Below are 25346 nucleotides of genomic sequence, written 5' to 3' on the forward strand. Positions count from 1 at the left end.
ATGAATTGATCTTTGTGTTCCTCCGCTGCCTTCATGTGTATGTTCTCTTTCTCAGTGTCGCACCTTTTTTTTCAATAATTTTTTTATTTTTTCCAATATAAACATACATATTTTGTAGACAGTGCATTGATTGGGTCAAGTTTTTTATACAACGTTAACAATAATAATACAAATATGTGGAATTCTAATCTTCCAACTTTGAACAATATTAGTTTCATTTCATATTCCTTTTCCATTTTTCCATTGATTCATTTAGGCATAAATAACATTTCTTTGCACCCTGTGTTTGTTATCCATTAGTAAATGTTATCCTTCCATATTTTAAAAATCATCCATTATTCCACCATAGCATCAATATTCCAAATATATAGGATTACTAATAACACTAGTTATTAACAATATTAAATCCATCATGGGAGTATATCTCAAAATCCCCTCCATTTCTAATCCTTAATATTTTAAATTCACAATACATTTTAATGCACTGTTAATATTAATACTATAGTTAAATTGTCTAATCTTAAATTACCATCTACTAACCTGAACTTATTGGGGTTATGGTATTTTCCCATTTTATTAATATATTTTCTCATTATCCATCATCTCCTAATCTTTCTAAAATTCCATCATTTATTGGTAGCCTTTTATCTCTCTCTCTCTTGGAATCTTGTGTCTCTTTGATTTTTTTGTGTCTACTAATCTTTTCCTTCTGGGTACCTTTTGTCTCTTTCTGTTGCGTTATTTGAACACCTATCCACAAGACTTCCTTCTGGGTTTTTTTTAGAGGTTTTTCTCTTTTTTCTCTATACCATTAAAAATTGAGAGGTTATGTAATTGTCTTCTACTGATTAGTCTCTTTGTTTTTGACTTCTTGCTTCTCATTTTTCTTTTCCCCTTCCCATTTTTTCTAATTTCTTATCAATTTCTTGAGTATTGTGTTTCTTTTCCCCCCAATTGTTGAGTAGCTTCTACATTCATTTCTGTATCTTTAAACAATCCCTTTGTCTCTCTGTTGTCTCTTAAGAATTCACGCATATTTTTTAACATAAACATAAATATTTCTTCATACATCTCTAAATCCATTTTATAGTAATTTAATACAAATTATAAAAAGTATATTTCTATTATTTCACCTACTTTTTTAGAAACAGATATTATTTTCATTTCATGAGAATCTGTGGGTAGGTTTTACACAAAAATTCTGCGAGATGTAATAAAATCTAAAAGTTTAAGTAGTCTCCGATTTCCCTATAGTACACAGCCAAATGCCATACTAGATTCAGGGTCACAAAATATGACACAAAATTGTGAGACACCACTTTAACTAATTCTAACTAATTTTAATATGCTAACTCCAATCTGAAACACAAACTCTATTGAACATTGTCACGATGCTTTAAAAAAAACATTCTCATATAGGAAACACTCTTAAATGCTCAGCAGGGCTCCCTTAAATGTTGCATTAGAAATCATCATTAGCTAGTGGCATAAACTGTGGAGGGGCATATGCTCACTAAGAATAGTAAAAAAAAGTGCGGTGGCATGTCACAAATTTGAAACTCTACATGATCAGCTGTTTCCTATGCTCTTCCCTACATAAAGCATACTTTCTTCAGGAGTTTGAATGGCATTCACATGATTGCCAAGTGACTTACTCTTTTATCCTGGGAATCATCCAGTTTATTGTCTGTAGGTGAATTACAATTTCCACCAGCTGACAGCTGGCACAGACAAAGCCTGCTGGGATAATTCTGAAAGTCCAACTTATCAGGATTCTATTAGATTGAAGAAGGCTAAAAGTTATTGCTCTTTCTTCACTGCCTTTTTGTCACATGGTACACATTACTAACTTAACTATTAGAGACAATAGGCATTCTCTTCCCAAAGAAGAGAAAGGAAATAGGGTTCCTTTTATAAGGAAAAAAGCAACAAAATCCTGACGTGAGAGCAAAACATGAATCAGCATGATTGCTTGACAGAGTTAAATTTGATTAGCAAAAGTTTTCTTCTACCCCATCTCTGAAAATAACCCTGAAATAAGGTATTTATCTTTCTGAATAAAACAAGTCAATCTTGTGTCACCAACTTTGTTACCAAATGATTTGTTTTGTCATGTCCAGATTAACAGTGGGCTTCAAATCCCGTTGCTACCGGTTAGGTCATGGACGTGTGCGTGCTTGCCATGACACTTCTGTGCATGTGCAGAAGCTTCTGCACATGCACGGAGATGTCCAGGTGGGTAAGCGGAGCCTCCAGCCACTGCCACTACTGGTTTGTCCGATCCAGGGCAAACCGGTAGCAACCCACCACTGGTCCAGATGGGTCCTCTGTAAATTGTATCTTCTCCAGATATTCCCAATACACATCAGATTTCATGCTGGACAACACATATAGTATGTCATCACACAAATTATATAAATTAGGTTGCAGAAATCTTATTAAGAGGTTTTGAAAGATACTGATAGCTGAAAAACAGTTGATGCAGGGCTTTTACAAGATTCTTAGAGGTTCAGCGATAATATATGACTCGCCAGTGTTGGAGTTAAAAAAGCATTCATACAATTTTAATATTTCAATATTTCTGTCCCAAGCACTGGAGCATTTAACTGTGAAGCCATAGCAACTCTTCATTATAATTAGAAGCCAAACTTCAGTCATAAGGTTGCAGGATCCAATTTGGATTGGTCATGGGACCAGAGATTTTGTCTTCTGAGCTGTCAGATTCATGTTGTACCCCCCTCCCCAGGGAACTGGGAACCTCAGGATATTTATATGATGCATGTTGTGTATAAGTTTTTAGATGTAGATTGGGGTATTGATGGCTGGCTGTTAAGTCATTATTTCTTTGTGCTGCCAAGCTCTTGCCTTCTAAGTATTTGATAAAGTGGGGGTAAATCTGCATTTCTGTTGATTGACGAGCGTCCTGTTTCCCAGGGTTCAATGGCTGTTTTTCTGCCTGCTCGTCCAACAATCTTAGTATCTGCAAAATTGAATGTATATCCTTGTTTATTGCAATATGAGGCTACCAAGAAAGGCTATGATCAGAGGATGAAAGAAGACCTACCAGAAATGGAACCAAATCTCCTGGAGGAGGAAGTAGTATGAACATTCAACCAGTTGCCAAACTGCAAAGTCCGAGGAGTTGATGGAATTCGTGCAGAGTTGCTGAGACCACGCCAACAAAAATGCTGACAGTGCTGCACCAAAGGTCACAAAAAGTGATCACATGACTCTGGGACACTTCAACCATCATAAATACATGCCAGTTGTCAAACAGCCAAATCTTGATCACTGACCATGGAGATGCTGCAATAGACCTAATTTGTTTAGGTCACTAAACAAATGCTTGCAAGTTGAGAACTACCTGCATATGGTAAAAGCAGATATTTTAATAGATGAAACATAACTACTGTGGACGAGAATTTAAAGCCAGAAACAGATGAATAATGTATAGAATAAAACAATATTCACAACCTATTCTACAGCTTTAAAAAACTTTTTTATATTAAAGTACAAATTTAAACTTATCTATTCTGGAAATGAATACTTTTTAAAATTCTGGAAAGTAAATACAACAAAAATAGGAAAATATTATTTCATTAAATTTGTTAGGAAAAACAGCAGTAATGTTTCTTGTTATTAGTTAAAAAGTTCAGTGTGAACAAACAGCATCCATGAAAACCAAATTGAAAACCAAATAAAAGGAAAAATAGTTTAAAAAGGGGCAGAGTTTATGACAAGTACCAAATAGGTTAATTTGCTAATGGAATTGAATTCCAGTTCAAACTATATTAAACAATGAAATTCTTCCTGCATTGGATCCAAAGCTACTAGACAATTAACCCACAATTATTAGATTCACTTCACATTATACTGAGTAGAAAACAAAAGTATTACAACCTGAAAATTACAATTAAATTTGTTACTTGCTCCTGCCTGTACTCTTCTCAAATCCTGAAAATAAGTTGACTGCAATTCCCAAAATCCAAAGGCAATTTAGCCCAGAAGGAAATTCTGGGAATTGTAGTCTCAAACATGTAGGGAGACACAGCTCTTTGCCATATTTCAGTATTTATGTTTTTGTCTAGATAGAAGATATATAGAATAGATAGATAGATAGATAGAAGATAGATAGAAGATGCAGCAACCACTGCATGATAGACTTTTGTCTAAACATACACCCTCACATAAATCGTCTTAACAATAATGCTCCAAATTACAATTTTAAAAAAGCTAACTATGACCTTATAAACAATGATCTCTCATTTCTTGACTGGCAAAATCTATTCTCAACCTGTATCACTGCAGAAGACCACTATAAAGTATTTCTACTTGAAATCAATAAAATCATCAAACTATACGTTCCACAAATCACCACTAAAATCAAAAAAAGAAACAAATTACTCATATCAATAAAAAAGCTTCAATCCCCCCAAAAAAAAATTCCTCTGGAGAAGAAACAAAAAGGGTTATGTAGCAAACTTCAAAAACCGCTACAGAAATATTTGCAACCAAATTAAAACTGAATGTAACATTTACCACACCAAGCAAGAAGAAGACCTTCTACGTACAAATTCCAATCGTGCTTTCTATAATTTTGTGAACAATAAACTTAAAGAAACAAGATCCATCCCACCACTAAAAGAACCTAATGGCAAAGAATGTACGGATGAAACAGTTAAAGCTAACCTCTAACACATTCTTCGGCTCAGTCTTTGTAAACAGCGATGGCTCATATCCGACATTCCTCAATCGTACCAAAAATGATAATGACTTAACTCTTAAAGATTTCACAGAAGATAATGTTGAAAAAGCTCTTTGCAACCTGAAACCATCATTATCAATTGGTCCTGATGGGCTATGTGCAAACTTCTTAAAAAAACTTTCAATAAATATAGCAGAACCCCTAAGCATAATCTTTAATAAAGCTTTCACGACTAGTTTCCTTCCAAAACTTTGGTCTTTAGCCACAGTCATCCCTATCTTCAAAAAAGGAGATCCCAGCCTAGTTGAAAATTACAGACCTATCTCTCTATGTTGTATTTCATGCAAAGTAATGGAATCTATCATAAATCAGTCCATTACTCTCCACCTTGAAACTAATAACCTACTCTCTAATAAACAATTTGGTTTCAGAAAAAAATTGTCTTGTAACTTACAACTTCTCCACTGCAAAAACGTATGGACTATCAACCTTGATCAAGGAAAAGCAATAGATGCAATCTACATAGACTTCTGCAAAGCTTTTGACTCAGTAATACATGACAAACTTCTCTTAAAACTAAAATCTTACGGCATTTCAGGACCTCTTCACAATTGGATAAATGCCTTCCTATCAAACAGACAACAAGTGGTCAAAATTGGCAACGCTCTATCAAATCCTGTTCCTGTCAAAAGTGGCGTTCCGCAAGGTAGTGTTCTTGGACCAACGCTCTTCATACTATACATAAATGATCTCTGTGACCTTATCTCAAGTTATTGTGTCCTCTTCGCTGACTACGTCAAACTATTCAATACTACTAACAATACTTCTACCCTTCAAAATGACCTTGACTTTGTTTCCGATTGGTCTAAAACTTGGCAACTTCAAATATCAACCAGCAAATGCTCAGTCTTACATATTGGTAAAAAGAACCCTAATATCAAGTACAAGCTTGATGGACATTACCTTACTGACGACCCCCTCCCTGTCAAAGAACTTGGAGTTTTCATAGTTTTAATGACCTAAATGCCAAAGCCCACTGCAACTACATAGCAAAAAAAGCTCTAAGAGTTGTAAACCTAATTTTACGTAGCTTCTTTTCCAAAAACTCTACACTACTAACCAGAGCATACAAAACTTTTGCCAGACCTATTCTTGAATACAGCTCATCCGTCTGGAACCCATACTACATCTCTGACATTAATACTATCGAACGCGTCCAGAAATATTTTACTAGAAGAGTTCTTCGCTCCTCCGAAAACAACAAAATACCTTATACCACCAGGCTTGAAATCCTGGGATTAAAAAACTTAGAACTCCGCCGACTCCGACATGATCTGTGTTTAACACACAGAATCATCTATTATAATATCCTTCCTGTAAAAGACTTCTTCAGCTTCAATCACAACAATACAAGAGCAAACAATAGATTCAAACTTAATGTCAACCGCTTCAAACTTGATTGCAGAAAATATGACTTTTGTAACAGAGTTGTTAACGCTTGGAACTTACTACCTGACTCTATAGTCTCTACTCAAAACCCCAAAATCTTCAACCAAAAACTGTCTACTATTGACCTTACCCCATTCCTAAGAGGACTATAAGGGGCGTGCATAAGAGCACAAAAGTGCCTACCGTTCCTGTCCTATTGTTCCCTTCATTATAGTATTATATGCATACTTTTACTTATACTTTTACTTATATAATACTTTTTCTCTCATGATGGGTTATTGTTTATGTTGATGATTGTATATACTGTTGTGACAAAATAAAATAAAATAAAATAATAAAAAAAGATATCCCACCTTCTGGATGGGCAGAGTTGATATATATAGCTCAATTATACAATGTTTAAAACTCCTACAAGGGCAAACTGGAGAAAACCCAAGAGGGGTAGAAAAGAAGATAGCAAAATTAAAAGGTTGTGAATGATGAAAGTTTTCACACACACACCCCCGTTCTTGCAATATTGTCTATTTTTCTCTTGTGTTTTTCTAGATGCGGATAACAAAACTCAACAATAAAATAATATTTTAGTCTCAAAGAAGGTGTGATAGTAAATTACATTTAACCAAGTATAACCATCATGAATGTATAATTTGTAGTTATGCATTGATAAAGAACTGTAAAAAAAACTAATGGGCTGCATACTTCTGTTTATCACTTAACATATATTAAAATATTTTTAAAATAGTCAAGCTTCAAATCCCTACAGACAATGGCTTGTGTTCATTTTTTTTTGTCTGCCACAAATGTAAATTCATTATTTTGCCTAATCAGTTAATGCAATAGCCTTGTTGTGATTATATAATAAGTACATAAATTTGCACAATGTCAATCTCTTGAGGGATAATTCTAACCCTGTATTTAGCTTTAACCCTAAAACAATATGGGGGGGGGAAGAGAGGATGAGGTAGCTAAAATAAGCAGATGTAATCAATTGGTATTGAAACGCACAACAGGACAAAAACTTTTTGGTGAACTAATTTACAAGAGTCCTATAAATCTTCAATAAAATACCTTATCTAGTGCCTTCCAGATATGTTGGGATTAAAACACTCTAAATTTCTGGCCATTACCGCCCATTCAGATTGAGAAATTAGTTATTTGATTTACCAAGCTAGTGTCAAGTTTAATAAATGAGCTTTTTAGTAACTTATTAGGGAGTGCTAATTGGTTAAATTTAAATCATTTTGGTCTCATATATGAAATAATGAAAAGGAGGGAAAGGTATTTCCTTTCACAATTACTTTCCCTGTCATTTTTCCTGCTATGTTACATATCATTTTACAGTTTCACACAAGTCTCAAAAACCCAATTTTTGTTAAGATTATGTTAAAAAGTTCAGTTCTGTCCCTACCTCCTCTGAAGTTCCAGTGCACTAAATAGAACTTAATCCCCTGTTTTGAACTGCAACCAACTGTAATTGATTGCTCAAACACTTGAGGGGGAAGGACTTGTCAGCTGTTCTGATTAAGGAAAACAGAAGATTAACCTATTCATTTCTGGAAAAAATATTCTGCATTTAAAAAATAGTTATTAAAGAAAAAATATCTTTTGGCTCAACATTTACACTTAACAAAAGTTTTTTCCACTTTACCTTTTTTAAGAGAGGGAGTATATTTATAGAAGGAACGTGCTCACATGTTGGCAGAAAGAATTATTTTAGTTTAAGTAATGTGTTTTATAGAACTAGGGGATTAATTTTTCAAAGTGTTGAATGTGAAAAAAATTATTTGCTACTGTCTCTTAAAAAGCCATGGTTTAATGCTTCTTCAGATACAAAGGTATTTTTTGTATGTGTGTTTCATGGCGAAAATTGCCATAGCCATTTCCCACTGTTTGAGAAAATGCTGTCAATAGATACCAATTGAAAAATTTGCTTAATACAATTCTGAGGAAGTTTCCGGTTCTGCGGGCATGGCTTGGTGGGCATGGTGTGGCCACGCCCACACTTGGTTTAGCAATGGAAGAAAAAGTCGTGATATGTCACAGGACAACGCTGTGACGATGCAAGTTTGACACCTCTGCTTTAAAGCATGATGCTCCTGTTTCTTGGCCAAGGGAGCCAGCATTGTCCAAAGAAAATTTCTCTGATCATGTGGCCAGCATGACTAAGGCACCCAGAACGCTCATATCTTCCCACTGAAGTGGTACCTATTAATCTAATTATATTTGCATGCTTTCAAACTACCAGGTGGGCAAGAGTTAGCGCAGGAATGGGAACTCACCCCATTGTGTGGATCTCAGATCTTGAACCTGGCTTGTCTCCTCTCAGATCTTGAACCTGGCTTGTCACCTTGAACCTGGCTTGTCATGCTCAATGTCTTTAACTATTAAGCTTCTCAGCAGCTCTCCCCATAACTAGCAGCTTTATTCAATAAATATAACTGTAAAATACTGATAGTAGATTAATTATTTATTATAATGAACAATTTAACCAATTTTTTTTGGTCCTTTACATTCACCATCTATATTCTGTGCCTATATAGTCTCTACAAAATTGGTCACAATCAATAGTGGGCTTCACTTACCTTTGCTACCGGTTTGGAACTGTGAATTTGCACATGCCTGTGCTTACTTCATTTGCGCACAGCGCTTCTGCACATGTGTACATGCAAAGAGTGTCTATGATGAAGTTGGGGCGAGTAGAGGGAGCCTCCCACTGCTGCCACTACCAAACAAGGGCGAACCGGTTGAAACCCACCACTGGACATAATGCCATTCATTCTAGTGTTTTGGGTGTTTGCACCCTCTCATTGTAGAACAAGGGCTGTTGGGGACTATACATTCAAAATTGCTTTTCTTACATAGTATAGTCTACACTTTCAAAATGTATAGTTTATATTATGTAAAGAAAACAATTTATTTTGTGTTTTCATCACTGTGAGGGGAAATCTAATCTTTAAAGAGATAACTTTATTACATTGCAACCTATAGGTACAGTATCTAAATTAAGATAATTAAGATCGGTTTTCAGTCTGCCAAATTGCTCTTAACACTGTAATGTCTTTTTCTCATCTGACTTTTTAAAAACCAATTTAGGGTATTGGCAGAGGTACAAAAGAGAAAAAAATGTGTCTAGGACATTGGGATTCTACTGTGTAATCAGAAGTAATCTAATTACCTTGAGCATCTGACAAAGCACATGCTGGGACTATGTTTCATGTGATCTAGAAGAAAAATTCATAAATTATTTATAGAAATGTGACTAGTTTGCTGACAGGAAAACAGTGTCTTAAAAAATAAAAATGCCTATTCATGCTGTTGCAGTATTTTAGCAGCAATTTTAAAGATGTATTTAAAGTGATTAACTGTGAGGAGCTGTTTCCCCGGTTTCTTGCCTTCTAGTTGAGTTTTACCAGATAGAGCAGGCAAAGCACATGACCAAATAATCTAGTTCATTATTGTAAAGCTACAATTAACAAAATCTTGCAATTCTGAAACTACAATTTTCCTGCCATCACTCTGCAGTTACACGCAGAGAACTTTAGGAGCTGTGGTGGCACGGTGGTTAGAATACACTATTACAGGTTAACTCTGTCTGCAGCAGGAGTTTGATTCTGATCAGCTTAGTTTGACTCAACTTCCATCAAGGTTGGTAAAATGAGGACCCAGATTGTTGGGGGCAATATGCTGACTTTGTAAACCTCTCAGAGGGTGCTGTAAAGCACTATGGGGAACGGTATAAAAATTTAAGTGCTATTGCTATCTTCTGAGCCTCTTGCTCCAACCACTATACAATTGCAGACTGTGCTGTCTCTTATTTGACCCTTTCCTAGGCAGCATCTCTTTGCCCATCTCCCAGGGTCTTTCCCACATGCTATTACTTTGAGTTAGACAACAAGCCTTCTGGGCCCTCTCTACCAGTTAACATATTGGAAATTTCAACTTAACAAGTCTCTTGGAGAAAATTGTGATAGAACAATAAATCACTCCATAGATGAGTTTCTATATCTGATATACAGTACCTTAAAACATGTAGGATTAGCATGGAATATGCTGGAAAGTGATTGTCAAGATATTTGTGTTTGTTTGCGAGCAGCAACTTGGGTGGTTGTTGTCAAAGGTTGTTATCAGGGGCTCGTCAAAACTCACCTGTTGACATCTTAAATAATGTGGTCCTATCTTGCCTATATATTGCTCATACTGTTCAGTTACTAGTTCTGGTCAAAAGAGAGGTAAATGAAAGAAGGGGAAAAAGAAAAGGAACTTCTGTCTATCTACCCTTTTCTTCAGGCTGCTTGCCAAACTAGTTCAAGAGGGGCAAAACAATGGAGGGGTCACAATCAGGAAATACCAAGTGATACAACTATTCATCTACCACTTCATACACTACAGCTGTCTATCTCTTCAGATAGGACAAACTGCTTTAGAGTACAAAACACACACACACACACACACACACACACACACACACACAGCATTGTATGGGACAACTCCTCCAAAACTTCCCAGCTAGCTTGAAGAGCACCAGACTCAGGAAGGCTATTCTAAAAGAATGTGTCATTCCTTGCCACATAAGGAACTTCTTTAAGCTGTGTTTACCAAAAAACCATGGAAATCGTTGGGAGCCAATATTAAGCTCTTTATTCATTAGAGTTTTACTTAGTTGCTGCTCTCTCTTCATTTGAAAGCACAGGTAATTAATTTGAAGAGCAATAATAGCAATGTTGAGATCCAGAATGCTTCGGTAAATGCTTTACTATGAGTGGGAGTCTAATTGCCCCAGTGCCTGCACCCATTAAAGTGATTGTCAATAAAAGCAATTAGATGTGACTTACAAAATGCATTTTCTTTGTACTCCCAATGTATGCAATGCATCCCTCTAGTGCTTTTTTAACTCTCTTAGCTTTAAATAAGTATCAGCCAACACTTTTTATTGTGCTATCAGAATTCTAATTCCCTGGTCAGGTAATTAAATAGTAAAACAGTAATACTCCCTCCCAAAGAAGGCCCCATTATAAGAATTTCATTAATTTATGAATCATGACTATAAATCCTTTGCAAAGGTATTTGAAGACTGTATTGTAAAATAAAATCAAAATGCAATTACAGATCAGTGAAAGGTCTGCAGCAAGATGTTATGTGAACTTTTGTTTTTAGAAATGCAAAAAAATAATTTCACTAAATGGCTACTTTGAAGTAGGCATTCCATAATAGTCTCTTCTTCCTCAACTTATGATTTCCTTCAAACTAATTTGTCAGGCGCATACTTAAGAGCTTTACTGGCATACCAAAGAAAAATGTTTATAAGTTACTAAAATGTTTTACTAAGTGCTTCTGTTCTTCCCTGGATCCGAGAAAAAAAATCTCAAAATTACATTCCTGTTATGGGCTATTTCCTCCGTTACAGCATGGGATACATCTATTCAGCTCCATTTGGTTTTGTAAGTAATTAGCTATTGAAAGATAAATAAAATAAATATCCCATCTGATATTCACATCTTTCCATTTGAAAGAAATTTCTTCCAGTAGAAAAGTATTTTATTTCTTTTACTTTCCATTATAATAAATGCCAAATTTACTGTCAATGCTACTTTCTTTAACACTAGTTGCAAGCAACAATATAGTGATCTATAGCTACAGACCAAGTTTCTTTTGAGAGCCCCATTGTGCAGTAATTAGGATATTAGATTAGAAACTGTTCAGGTACCAAACCAGCTGAGTGACCTTGGGCTGGTCACTTTTTCTCAACCCTAGGAAGAGGCAATGGTAAACCACTTCTGAAAATTCTTGCCAAAAAACCTGCAGGCTTGTCCAGGCAGTATCTGAGAACTGGACACAATTGAACAGAAGGGGAAAAAAGGTAATTTTAAATACTGTTCAAAACAATGACATACAAACCACAGTATTCTTAATTTATGTATACTGCAAGTTGTACTCATATTGCACTATTTTGCTGAGATGGTATTCCTTAATTTTAATACCATAACAACCATACCATATTAACATAGTAAGCTAAGTGGGCTGAGTGAGATTAGCCATGAGTTAGCCAGTGTGAGCTCCATTAGAAATTTGCCTGCATTTTCCTGAACAAAGCCAACACCTTAGCCACTATTCTGTAGTGGCCATAGTATCAAACATTAAGTGTTCTGTAATTTCAAAGGAATCACATGGAATCAGAAAAAGTACAGCAGCATACATTCCAGCTTTTGCCCTATTTTTAGCAAGTCAAGGCATTCTAGTTATACTGAAGGGAGTTGCTATTTAGATACTCCTCAATCTTTTAGGGTGTGAAGCACCTCAATAGCTCTGAGCTTTCATTTCATAGGAAACTCTAGTATGCAACCAGATGCATGCAAACAGAATGAAGGACACCAGGACACATTTGAACAGTAGTGATTTTATTGGTTCTTCCTTTGCATTGAATAGAGCTGCCTTACTAACCCTCTGCAAATTTATCATTTATACTCATATGGCTATATCATGAACAGTAATAAGCCTAATATTATATAATCTAGGCAGCACAAAAAAGGTTTTCCAAATCCAAAAAATCCAGGTGTTTGAATTCCATCTGATGTTGTAGCCACATCAGATGTACCATTAAATGAAAAGAAATCTGCTAATATCTGGCAGATTACTAAAGCCATCTGCACAGGCAGCAGCCAAAGAAAATACAGTACTTTTGATATTAGTAAGGCTTATTACAAAATTTATATTCAGACTTCTAGTGTTCGAAGAATGAATGTTAAATAACTATTATTTTCAACATGTTTGTTTTCAAACTAAATATTTCCATTTTTGTATTAAATAATCAAGGATATTCATTAGTAGAAATAAATCCAATAATTCTGAAGCACTGCTGGTGACCAATAAGAAAAATTAAACTTAGTCCAAGGATTTAGTTGTAGTATATATGTTAACAAATGTAGAAAAACAAGTAGAAAGAGCATCTGCAGCCAAGTGCTACATATTAAGAAATTCCATGGGTGGCGGTCTTAATGGGACTTTCCCCAAAATGAATTTTATACCTTTGAACTGTCTTAATTCTTCTGTAGACAGTCGAAGCTGGGAAGTAAATAATTCTTCCGAAGAGCCAAAAGTTGGAATTGCTGGGGATGCTACTCCAATATTACTGGCAAAAGAATGTGGTGATTCTCCAAAGAGTGTATATGTAGAATTGAAAGCAGGAGGCGCAATTGCCGTTCCAAATTCTGTTGCAGCTGTGGTATCTGGAGAAAAATTTGCAGATCCAGAAAATGTAGGTATTCCAATTCCATCCGATGTTGTAGCCATATTAAATGAAAAGGAACTTGCTGAAGAATCTGGCATATTATTAAAGCCAATTGTAGAAAGAGCAGCTGAAGGAAATCCAATACCGTGGACATCAGTGAGGCTTCCAGATGGGACAGCAGCAGATTCAGGAGATTTGAAAGAAAAGGCTTGAACACTATTCCATGCATCCCTAGGAAAGCCTGCAATTAAAGGATATAGAAAAAGTTGTAAGAATTGTTGCAATATTAAGAAAAAGAAAACTGCACTAAAGGGGAAACTAAGATAATCAAAATGAAGCATGCGGTAAAATGGATCAGCCAAAACAAATCCCTTACTTGATATTCTAGAAGGCAGTGGCTGCTGTTGTCCAAACCCAAATGGAGGAGATTGGTAACTAGTCACATTCTTCAATTCCTTAAAAACAAACATAAGTTCTATATATCACATATTGTTTTATGGGTTCAGATTAAGTATTTTGAAATGCACATACATACTGGTATTACTTAACAATTGTGTGCTTAATGATTGTTCAAAGTTATTGAGCAAAGTTATTGAGTTATTGAGTCCTTCAGGAGAAGGGCGGTATAGAAGTTTAATTATAAAAAATTGTAATTATAAAAAATTATATACCCCTAAAGTTACAACTTACCCTTAAATTTATGATGACTGCATTCCCCTCCAGTCATGTGATCACTTTTTAGCTACTTGGCAACCAGATCCTATTTATAACTTATTGCAGCTTCCAACTGTCATGTGACTTCAATTTGTAAGTGTTTAGCTTGTTTCTAGCAAAAACCATTCATTTGGGAGAATGTATTCACTTAACAACCATGTGCTGACTCTCTTAATGACAATCACTATCAACTAAAATTCTGGGCTCAATTGTGGTTACTGAGAACTACTTATTTTAAAATGAGATAATTTTTATTATCTATTTTTTCCTACTTACATTGTTTCAATTACAGTCATAGACCCGAACAAATAAAAACACTCAGTAAATGCACAATTAAAAATTCTAGAATAAAATAACAAATAAAATCTATGATAAAATCCAGTTTGCCAATTGCACACGATCTAACTATACTAAAATTACAATCCATAAACTGTGAGGCCCATAGTCAGTTTAATACTAAAAGGGAACGGAATAAGCAGTGCAAAGGGTTTGCCAACATTGTTATAAAATATGATTTCACTTTTATTTGCTTTAGCAGCAAGTTGCATTTTTTTCCTGGCCTCTACTCCAGAGAAATTCCAAGTTTCTGTTAAACAAGAGCATAGTGCTCCTTTATTTTCCAATTTAGCAATTACCATCTTTTAAGATCAAGAAGGAAGCCTGGTTCTTTTATAAATTTGTTGGCAGGAAGGCAGGCAGGGGAAAAAGACCCTTTTTCTCAGAGACCTAGGCAGGAAAGCTGAATAAGACCTCAGGCTTCTACCCCCTGGCTGAAGGTGAGGCAACACTTCACATTTGAGAAACTGGAAGTCTAGTCCAATTTCTAAACCTCTGCAACAATATTTATATGGAGGGAATGTGATGTTCAAGCCTTTCCTCTACTGGTAAACTTTTGCCTAAGAGCCCAGAGAGGCCTATCATCTGATTGTCCTTTGAAATAGCTCAGAATGAGACAAGCATTTATCTGCCTTGGATACAACTTGTACAGATTTGCAGCAGATAAAAACTTGGTAGATTCCGTAGGGAATTCTGATTATTTATTATATTTCTATGCCACTGGTTAAGGGACGCGGTGGCTCAGTGGCTAAGACATTGAGCTTGTCGATCAATTCAGCGATTCGAATCGCCGTGTAACGGTGTGAGCTCCCATTACTTGTCCCAGCTTCTGCCAAGTTTGAAAGCACGTAAAAAATGCAAGTAGAAAAATAGGGACCACCTTTGGTGGGAAGGTAACAGTGTTCCGTGAGCCTTTGGCATTTAGTCATGCCGGCGACATGACTACGGAGACATCTTTGGACAGTGCTGGGCCTTCAGCTTTGAAATGAAGATGAGCACCGTCCCCTAGAGCTGGGAACGACTAGCACATATGTGCGAGAGGAACCTTTACCTTTACGCCACTAGTTATTTTTCTATATAATTCTCCAAACGCTTTTAAGTAAAATAAATGCTGAAAAGATAACCTAAAATTTTGCCTACAATTTTAAATGTATTTATGAAGGCTGCTAATTAAACCCAGTTATCAGAACAGCAATAACTACAGTAAACTCAATCCCTCTTATCACTGAAGCTTTTCTCTGTTAGTTCCAAGTATTATTATTATTTTTTTATTTGCATTTATATCCCGCCCTTCTCCGAAGACTCAGGGCGGCTTACACTATGTCAGGCAATAGTCTTCATCCATTTGTATACTATATACAAAGTCAACTTATTGCCCCCCAACAATCTGGGTCCTCATTTTACCTACCTTATAAAGGATGTAAGGCTGAGTCAACCTTGGGCCTGGTGGGACTTGAACCTGCAATATTGCAGGCAGTTGCTGTTAATAACAGGCTGCATTAGCCTGTTGAGCCACCAGAGGCCCACCATTAAGCTGACAATGCCCCAAATTATTACTGGTTTGAAAATTAGGACCAAAAATATGAAAACATTTTTAAAAAAATAAGTACTTTCCAGTTGTACTCACCACTGCAGTTTTAGTAAAGGGAATTGCATTCTTCAGTTCATGCAGTCTACCTTTCCACTGAATAACTAGTTGCTGGACTGAATTTACCTGAAAAGAGGAAGAAAGGTTATTCACTACTGGCTTCCCATTTGAAATAATTTTCTAAAAAGTGCTTCAGTCTTTTATGTTAAACAATATAGACACTTACATAAGCTTGTATGTTATTGTTTGCTTTACAGTTATAATACACAAGACGCAACTCTTCTGGCAGAAAGTCAGAGAAACCTGTAAGGATAACAATCAAAGACCAGAAAGGGAAATATTTTATCCCCATAATGCAAGGCTAGTAACTATACATAAAGATACAATTTGTGGTTAAGAAAAACTCATTGGCAAAATAATTCATTAGCAAATAAAATACATTTGTTTTGTCTCTTAAGCCCCTGTAAAACCAAGTCAAAAATTTTGCCCCATCTTCCAGCTATGACCCATATTGCCATTCACAACACTTGCTGTCTTCTGGTGTTGATTTTTTCCCCCTCTAAAAAGTCTGGTCAGTCAATTGCGAACTCTGGATATGAGATGCCTACTTGAGATCTGGATATCACATATGTGGCTGTCTCCTAAATCTGATCCCATATTAGAATAATATTAGAATTGTCTAAATTATTTTGGCCTGATTTTTAAATACATCTTATAGTGACAGATCTCTATAGTCACAGACAATAGTATTTTTAAGGGAAAAAAATTATTGACCTCATATGCTTTCTATTTTTTCCTGTGAATAGCTCCCAAGGTATCTAGCCTCCAATGGAGCGTTAAGAGTCTGGCCACATGGTGTGTGTTTGTGTGGGCACTGTCCAGAAAGAGAGACATTTGCAGAGGAGAATTAGGAGATATGGGGATGTAGATCTTTTAGATTTAAAATATTATCCATTGCAAACAGAACTGTTCAGTCCCAAAAACATTTAAGGTCTTTTAAAAGTTGGTCAAGGAACTTTGCTTGGCGGTGTCCAAGAGAAGACCCTTTTCTGCTGTGGCTCTTGCTATCTGGAACATTGTACTCTTTGAAGTGAGATACACCCCCCATTCTCTTAGCCTTCTAACAAGGCCTTAGAACCTGGCTGGTTAGCCTGGGGCCCGAATGTGGGTGTTCCTTTCTGGAAGTGGTTATTTGATTAAACAGAATTTAATCCACCTCCACCCTTGTATATTCCTGCCATCTTACCTAAATTCTTAATATGTTATACTTACTGTTTTAATATTTTGTAACACTGTTTTATTATGTTGTAAGCCACCCAGAATTGCCTTATTGCAAGATGGGCAGCAAATAAATTTAATAAATAAATATAAGTGTAAATCTCCCACTTAATCCACAGTGCCTTAGTTACACAGATATGTGCAATGTCTCATCTATCGAGACCTGACAATAGAGTAATTTGTACCTGAAATATTAGGTTTTTCTTTCATTGGTGAATAGGAGGAAAACATCCATTGTCCAGAAGATTCCCAAATCTCCATGTCTTTCATTATTATTTCACTGAATAAATGATAATGGAAAATTGTAACCCATACTAAACTGATGTAAAATCAAACCAAGCTAATCTTAAGGTTTCACTGTTTTTAAACATGGAGACAAATCAAGACTGACCATAGCAAAAAGCATAGTTAATTTTATGAAAGGCTTAACCACAATCCTTTTTCTTGCTCAATGCAATAGGACCTAATCTAAAATTAGGTAGACAACAGACAGAGAAAGTTGTGATGGGAGTGCTGCTCCACTATCAAGAAACCCTACCAGTAGGATAGTGCCTTTACCCAGTGGTGGTATTCAGCCGGTTTGGCCCAGTTCGGGAGAGCCGGTAGTGGCGATGGTGACCTAAAAGCGCACCGGCTCTCTAGTTTGGCCCTCCCACCTGCCCCTGTGTTATACATAGCTTAATATTTGGTCATTTTTAGCCCAGCTGAAAGGTGTGGCAGAGCGGATTGCCGCGACTCAGCTGTTCTGAAATATACTGTGCTTGCGCGGAGCACAAGACTGGTGTGCATGCGAGTGAAGCGAGCATTTGCGCGCAAAGCACGTGCATGAAGCAACCAAGTGGTAACACCAGTTGAAACCTACCACTGCCTTTGTCCCAAGGGTTTCTAGGTGTACCTATAAAACGTCTACAAGTCAATTTGAATATTCTGCATGCAATTATAATAGTTCAATGAACTGTATAAACAACCATGGCAAAGAACTGAAGACATTGAGTTTAGGATTGTTGTTTTTAACTGCATGTTTAAATCTCATGGTAATTAAAGGAAAAATGCCGCTTACTTAAGTTTTTCTTCTTCAGATGTATCATTATTCACATGTTCACTTGAATCTAATGCAGGAAATCTATTCTGAGAAAAATTTGAAGATCTGGGATCTTTGTTGCTTTTCCACTTAGATGATTTTGAGTAATTAAATGCCTGTAAGCTAACAGAATAATGATGCTGTCCACTCCGGGCTCCTCTTCTGTTGGGGCCTGAATGAAAGAGAGCACAATGTATCAAACATTTATCTTCTTTGCAGTAAAAAATAATTTAATCTTAATTACAGAAATAAGTAACCGAAATGGGCCTAGAAAGGCTATTTGACAGAGTACAAATCCAAAATCTACAGAAAATAACTCAAATGTAGATCCCCAATCAACAGCATTCATAATATTAAAGCTTTGTACTCTTTATCATACTTATTTTACATTTAAATTAAAATATTTCTATCCCACCAGATTATTTCATAACTGTGATCATCTTTATTCCTGTAATGTGACCCTTCTGGTGACTGTATCCTTTTAAGGAGGTCTATTAGCCTCCTACACTGTTCTGTCCTTGGCTCTCCAGCCTATCTGACCTTCTGCTTTTTTCATGTTAATTTGATGTAGATAAGAGGTCTAATTTCTGCAGCCAGGATGCACGTCAATTTCTGCAGAGTCAGCCCTGTGAGAGGCAAACTCCATTTTCCTTTTACAGCCCCCTTTTAGCCAAAACTTTTTTTGTGGAGTGCTTATTAAACTCCATTAGTTTAAGTCACATCTACTTAAGGTTGGACTCTTATATATAATAAGCCATGGACTCTTTTATATATAAATCCAAGTCAGGAGGTTCCAAAACCTAAAACACAGCACTCAAAGGCTACTACTCCACTCTTTCCCTCTTCTACTCCATTTCCTGCTTCTCCAAATACTATTTATAAAGAACAGTATCTCTTTCTGCTTAGCTGCTGCTTTAGGTACACACACACACACACACACACCTCCCCCACACCATACCCAGCTGCATCTCTGCTCAGTTTTTTTAACTAATAATTGCTGTACTAGCTAGGGAGAGGCCTTAAAGAGACAGGACAATAGCAGCACAGGTGCTGGCCATTTTGTAGGCAGTCTGACTTCGCATCTTTATCTGTGCTGGATTTTAAAATTCTGAGAATCTGCAGAGACCACATGGAGCCAGTGTTCCAGCAGCTGACCAAGAGAAGTGTGTATAAACTATCATTTACACTAAATGGAAATAAACAACCTTTAATTGTTTAATCTCTATGGGTGTTTCCAAAGTCCAACAAACTTTAACAGCATTTCACCATTTTTGGAACCAGGTGATTTTTCTCAATAACTGCAATTAATTAGAGGTTGCACTGGTAGCTGAAGTAGAAGAGACCTAAATGAACGGGATACTCAGGCGTGATGAATTTAGTTCTACTTAAAGCAGATCCCACTGAAATCCGTAGAACACTAATACGTGTATTACATCAGCAGAATAACTTCAAGCATATTGCCTGAATAGTAACTATAACAGAACGCGGCTGCGGTGTCCATTAACGCTGCTTTTGTAGCGCACTTTGTTTTAATCTTATTTAATAGATTTTAATATTTTTTGAAGTCCGTTTTAACTTTGTTAACTGCTATAGGATGCTTTCGCAAGGAGAGCGGTAAAGAAATTAGACTAAGCATCCTAATTTTAAAAAAGTACGGCCAAGTTTGATTTCAACCTGTCACTGTAAAAGAGGCTGGGAATTTAAGAACAAAATACAAACAAACTAAATTAAAAGCCAACACTCTGTCAGCCAAAGGCGGACCTTTCTCTCCCGAGCAAGTCCATTAAACAGCCACGTTCCCCGCGGGAAGAAACCCTAGAAATCGCAAGAGGCAACTTTTAAGAGGCTAATGGAGAACCCAAATCCCCTCCGCACCTGAGTTTTGGCCAAAGGCCTGGCTGGCTCTGCCACCGTTTGGATGCTCATACCAGCATCTATCACCGAAACGGCAATTGCCTTGCAAATAGTAAGAGCAAATCCAACCAGAATTGCGAGCCATGAGAAGGCGACGTCTCAGCACCGCCGATACAAGTTTCCCGCTTTGCTTCCACTACCGTATCCGCTCCGCAAGATTTTGTCTAGGGATGCGCAGTATTTATAATCCGGCTTGGCCGTGCCTGAGCACGCAGCAATTAAGGCGCCTAGTGATGACGTAAAGACGACAAGTCTACCCTTGGCGGAAGTAAATGCAGATTGCCCTCCAACATCTTAAAATGATATTGTAGTTTTTTTAAAATCTGATTTTAGATTTCTCGTTACGGTTAATTTAAAAAACAACAACAGGCGCCCAAATATATAGTGGTAAGAATTTAATCTGCCTCTGGAGGCGACATTCAGCAAGTATAGATACAGCAAGAAGTCTCTGTTTTGTGCCTCTTAATATCAACCCCACTTTTATTTTATTCTTTGTCACACAGTATATAAGCATGTAATAACTATACAATATATAAGCATATATATAAGTATGTGTATGTAATAACTATATTAATTGGATATAACGAAAGAAAACAACACGACAGGAATGGTAGGCACGTTTGTGCTCTTATGCACGCTCCTTACAGACCTCTTGTAAGGAGGGGTGGGGTGAGGTCAAAAGTAGAGAGTTTTTGGTTGAAGCTTTGGGGATTTTGGGAAGAGACCACAGACATTTTATATTTTGAAATTAGAAGGGTTGGGGAAATGGGGAAGAAAGACCTATATTTCAAACAACATGCTCAATCATAAACCGGCCAAACTTTTTAATGTGGTGTTGAGCAAGCGTAGCAACCAAACACATGGTAGTTGGTTACAAGGTTTATGATGTAGAAATAGCTGTATATTTTTAATTGAATTTGAAAGTTACAAATAAAGGAAGAACAATGATTTGTATTGAGTGTTGGGTGCAACAAAAATGTTTTTGTTATGGTAGAAACATTGTTAAGTCTGAAGTAGTGCAATCTTGGATTGATTTGTGTTCATCTTTTTGAGTAACAAAATTGAAAGACTGATCTGTTTTACTCCATATGGTCATGTTTTAATATTTTTTATTGTTTATTATAAATAAATGTTTCCCTTTTTGTTTTGTTTACTGATTAATGATAGATGCTAGTATAGTGGATATGTAGCAGTGGATTTTAGTACTATAATATTTTCTATGAAGTTGTAACTGTAAAATGTCTATTTCATCACAACTATTGAAGCATTAGGGTCTTATTTTCTAAACGTAGACACTATTAAATTATAATTATGTCCTAAAGACAGCTGAAGATATTTTCCTCCTCTATTTTCTCCACAACAACCCTGTGAGATGGGTTGGGCTGAGAGAAAGTAACTGGCCCAAAGTCACCTAGCCAGCTTTAAGCTAAGATTGGATTTGAATTGACAATCTCCTGCTTTTTAGCTGGTACTCTAACCACTTGATTAATTGGCTCTCCCAATGCCAGTTTTATTTTCAGGAATGCTTTTAGATCCAAATAAAAATACCAAGCAATTATAGTTCTATTAAGCTCCTCATTTTGAACTGTAAAGCAAGATAGTGACAGAGATCATGTATGTGGAAAATAGTAATTGTGGAAGATGGTGCTGTGGGAAGCCCCTCCCCAAGAATGAAATATTTTGGGAAATATTAAAAAGGCAAGATAGAATATTTCCCCCTGGAGAAATGGAAAAAAAAACTTTAAGGGAGGCAGAAACCAATCCCGTTTCCCTGCCCCAAGCAGAAACTGAGGCAGCCAGTGTATAGAAATGCAGATTGGTAATCCATTCAGAAAGACTGGGTCAGGCAGAAACTTCAGATAAGTAACACAATGAAGCCAAAGGTTGACAAAATTAGCTCAGACAAACACTTAGGATTTGCAATTCCCCTTTTCCTATAGAGCTAACCATGACCCCATAGGAATCCAGAAGTTATAAAACCCACCACTCTAAACTACATTTTGCAAGCTGTCCCAGAATCATATATGGTTGGTGGTTCTGCTTCATCAATAAATTGAACCTTTCTTTCCAATCAGCCTCCATTTTATTTCCAGTGCCTTTCTCTTGGCTTGGACCTGAACCTGGCTATTTCTTCCAACAGTGCTTTATGATTTGCAGGAAAGGGACTGATATTCACCATTTTTTATTTAGTGTTTTGTCAGGAATATTGTTTGTGGTTGCTGTTCAACTCTTTTTGATTACCAATCTGTATTCTGTAAAACTGATACAGTACTATGCTGTGATTTTTGAAATCAAACATTAAAATAGGTTATCTTTGAATTTATGGTTTGTCTATTGGAGTAGGAAACTTCAAAATAATAATCTCCCCAATTTTGTTCTGTCCGTTTAGTAAAGTTGTTTTGCCTTCTAGAAAAATGTTTTGTGACTGGCCATATCCTTCAGGTACATGCTTTGGTGCAGAAATCTAATATTGTCTGAATTCACTCATCATGCTAAGCCATAATGTAATCTGCTTTGTTTCGGTTTAGCATATTTATGAACTTAATGATTAGTGAAACCCAAGTTTGTAGTATATGTGAGATTGTTTTACTTTTGTAAAGTATGGCATGTGGGTACTTTATGAAAATAAAACATAAGATTGTTTTACTTTCCAAGTATGGAAGGTGGCTCCCCAAGATTACAGATCACATGCAGGATGAAAAGAGGTTCCTACATTTATATTTGTCATGGTCAGATCACTCTCTCCTTCGCCTAGACTTTCTGATCGCCATCCAACACCGCAGGGAGACGGAGCCGATACGTTGGTTCCGTCCCAGGCGCCTGATGGACCCGGAGAGGTTCCGGACGGAGCTTGGGCCATTTCCTGAGGGTCTGGCTCACGGCACGTCTGAGGAACTTGTTGCGGCCTGGGAACGGGCCGCGACGGGGGCCTTAGATCGTGTCGTGCCTCTGCAGCCTCTGACCCGGCGCAGGTCCCAACCGGCTCCTTGGTTCTCCGAGGAGCTGAGAGGGATGAAGCGCCGGAGAAGACGCCTAGAGAGCTCTTGGAGGTCCAGCCGTTCAGAGGCTGATCGGACACTAGTGAAGTCCTATACTAGGACTTACCTAGTGGCATTGAGGGAAGCGAGGCGTTGCTACGCCTCCTCCCTCATTGCGTCGGCAGATAACCGCCCAGCCGCCCTGTTTCGGGTGACTCGTTCCCTCCTTCACCAGGGGGAGCAGGATGACCCGCTGCAGGGACGTGCTGAGGAGTTTAACAGTTATCTATACGATAAAATCGTTCAGCTTCGGGACAGGTTGGACCAAAATTGCGGTGACTCAGGTGAGACGCTCGAGAGTGGTCTTGGTGACATTGTTTGGGATGAGTTTGACCCTGTAGCTCCCGAGGACATGGACAGGTTGTTGGGTAGACTGAATGCCACCACGTGTTTACTGGACCCGTGCCCCTCCTGGCTGGTGCTGGCCACTCAGGAGGTGACACGAGGCTGGCTCCAGGCGATTATGACCGCTTCTTTGGTGGAGGGTGTCTTTCTGGCCGCCTTGAAAGAGGCGGTGGTGAGACCCCTCCTTAAGAAGCCTTCCCTGGACCCAGCTGTTTTAGGTAATTATTGTCCGGTCTCCAACCTTCGCTTCGCAGCGAAGGTTGTAGAGAGTATGGTGGCATATCAGTTTCCCTTACACCTGGATGAAACTGTCTATCTAGACCTGTTCCAGTCCGGTTTCCGGCCCGGTTACAGCATGGAGACGGCTTTGGTCGCGTTGGTGGATGATCTCTGGAGGGCCAGGGATAGGGGTTGTTCCTCTGCCCTGGTCCTATTAGACCTCTCAGCGGCTTTCGATACCATCGACCATGGTATCCTGCTGCGCCGGTTGGAGGGATTGGGAGTGGGAGGCACCGTTCATCGGTGGTTCTCCTCCTATCTCTCCGACCGGCCGCAGTCGGTGTTGACAGGGGGGCAGAGGTCGGGCCCGAGGCGCCTCACTTGTGGGGTGCCGCAGGGGTCGATCCTCTCGCCCCTTCTGTTTAACATCTACATGAAGCCGCTGGGTGAGATCATCAGTGGTTTCGGTGTGAAGTACCAGCTGTATGCGGATGACACCCAGCTGTACTTTTCTACACCGGACCACCCCAACGGCTATCAAGTGCTGTCCCGGTGTCTGGAGGCCGACGGGTCTGGATGGGGAGAAACAGGCTCAAGCTCAATCCCTCCAAGACAGAGTGGCTGTGGATGCCGGCATCCCGGTACAGTCAGCTAAATCCGCGGCTGACCATCGGTGGCGAGTCATTGGCCCCGATGGAGAGGGTGCGCAACTTAGGCGTCCTCCTGGATGAACGGCTGTCCTTAGAAGATCATTTGACGGCCGTCTCCAGGAGAGCGTTCTACCAGGTTCGCCTGGTGCGCCAGTTGCGCCCCTTTCTGGACCGGGATGCCCTGTGCATGGTCACTCACGCACTCGTGACGTCTCGCCTGGATTACTGCAATGCTCTCTACATGGGGCTCCCCTTGAAGGGCATCCGGAGGCTACAGTTAGTCCAGAATGTGGCTGCGCGGGTGATAGATGGAGCCCCTCGTGGCTCCCGCATAACACCTATCCTGCGCAGACTGCACTGGCTACCTGTGGCCTTCCGGGTGCGCTTCAAGGTTTTGGTGACCATCTTTAAAGCGCTCCATGGCATAGGGCCGGGTTATTTACGGGACCGCCTACTGCTACCGAATACCTCTTACCGACCCGTGCGCTCTCATAGAGAGGGACTCCTCAGGGTGCCGTCAGCAAGGCAATGTCGTCTGGCGACGCCCAGGGGAAGGGCCTTCTCTGTGGGGGCTCCCACACTCTGGAACGAACTACCCCCCGGACTCCGTCAGCTTCCGGACCTTCGGACCTTCCGCCGCGAGCTTAAAACATACTTATTTAATTGCGCAGGACTGAGCTAGATTTTAAATTTATGGGTTTTTAATTGGGTTTTATTTTTTATATTTTTTAATTATTGGGCTTTTAGAATAAGTTTTTTAATTGTTTTTTATATTGTATTTATGTGTTTTTAAGTGCCTGTAAA

The 25346-nt window shown here is 38.1% G+C and overlaps 1 protein-coding gene across 1 annotated transcript; it reads right to left on the reverse strand.

Moving 5' to 3' along the window:
* Positions 1–12538: 12538 nt before the first annotated feature.
* NUP42 (nucleoporin 42) lies at positions 12539–20488 on the reverse strand. Its single transcript, XM_058183591.1, has 7 exons — positions 20252–20488; positions 18356–18548; positions 17481–17575; positions 16244–16320; positions 16057–16143; positions 13756–13834; positions 12539–13620 (listed from the first exon to the last, which is right to left on the reverse strand). The coding sequence occupies exons 1-7, from the start codon at positions 20373–20375 to the stop codon at positions 13112–13114; spliced, it is 1164 nt and encodes a 387-aa protein (XP_058039574.1). The 5' UTR covers positions 20376–20488; the 3' UTR covers positions 12539–13111.
* Positions 20489–25346: the final 4858 nt, after the last annotated feature.

This window comes from Ahaetulla prasina, chromosome 4, assembly GCF_028640845.1.
Source record: "Ahaetulla prasina isolate Xishuangbanna chromosome 4, ASM2864084v1, whole genome shotgun sequence".
NCBI classification, from domain to species: Eukaryota; Metazoa; Chordata; class Lepidosauria; order Squamata; family Colubridae; genus Ahaetulla; species Ahaetulla prasina.

Coding starts and splice junctions, on each gene's coding strand:
- NUP42 (XM_058183591.1), bottom strand. CDS start 20,375: ATGGCTCGCAATTCTGGTTGGATTTGCTCTTACTATTTGCAAGGCAAT. Junction 16,321..17,480: donor AGAAAAACCTAATATTTCAG/GTACAAATTACT, acceptor TTATCCTTACAG/GTTTCTCTGACTTTCTGCCA. Junction 16,144..16,243: donor ACAATAACATACAAGCTTAT/GTAAGTGTCTAT, acceptor TCCTCTTTTCAG/GTAAATTCAGTCCAGCAACT.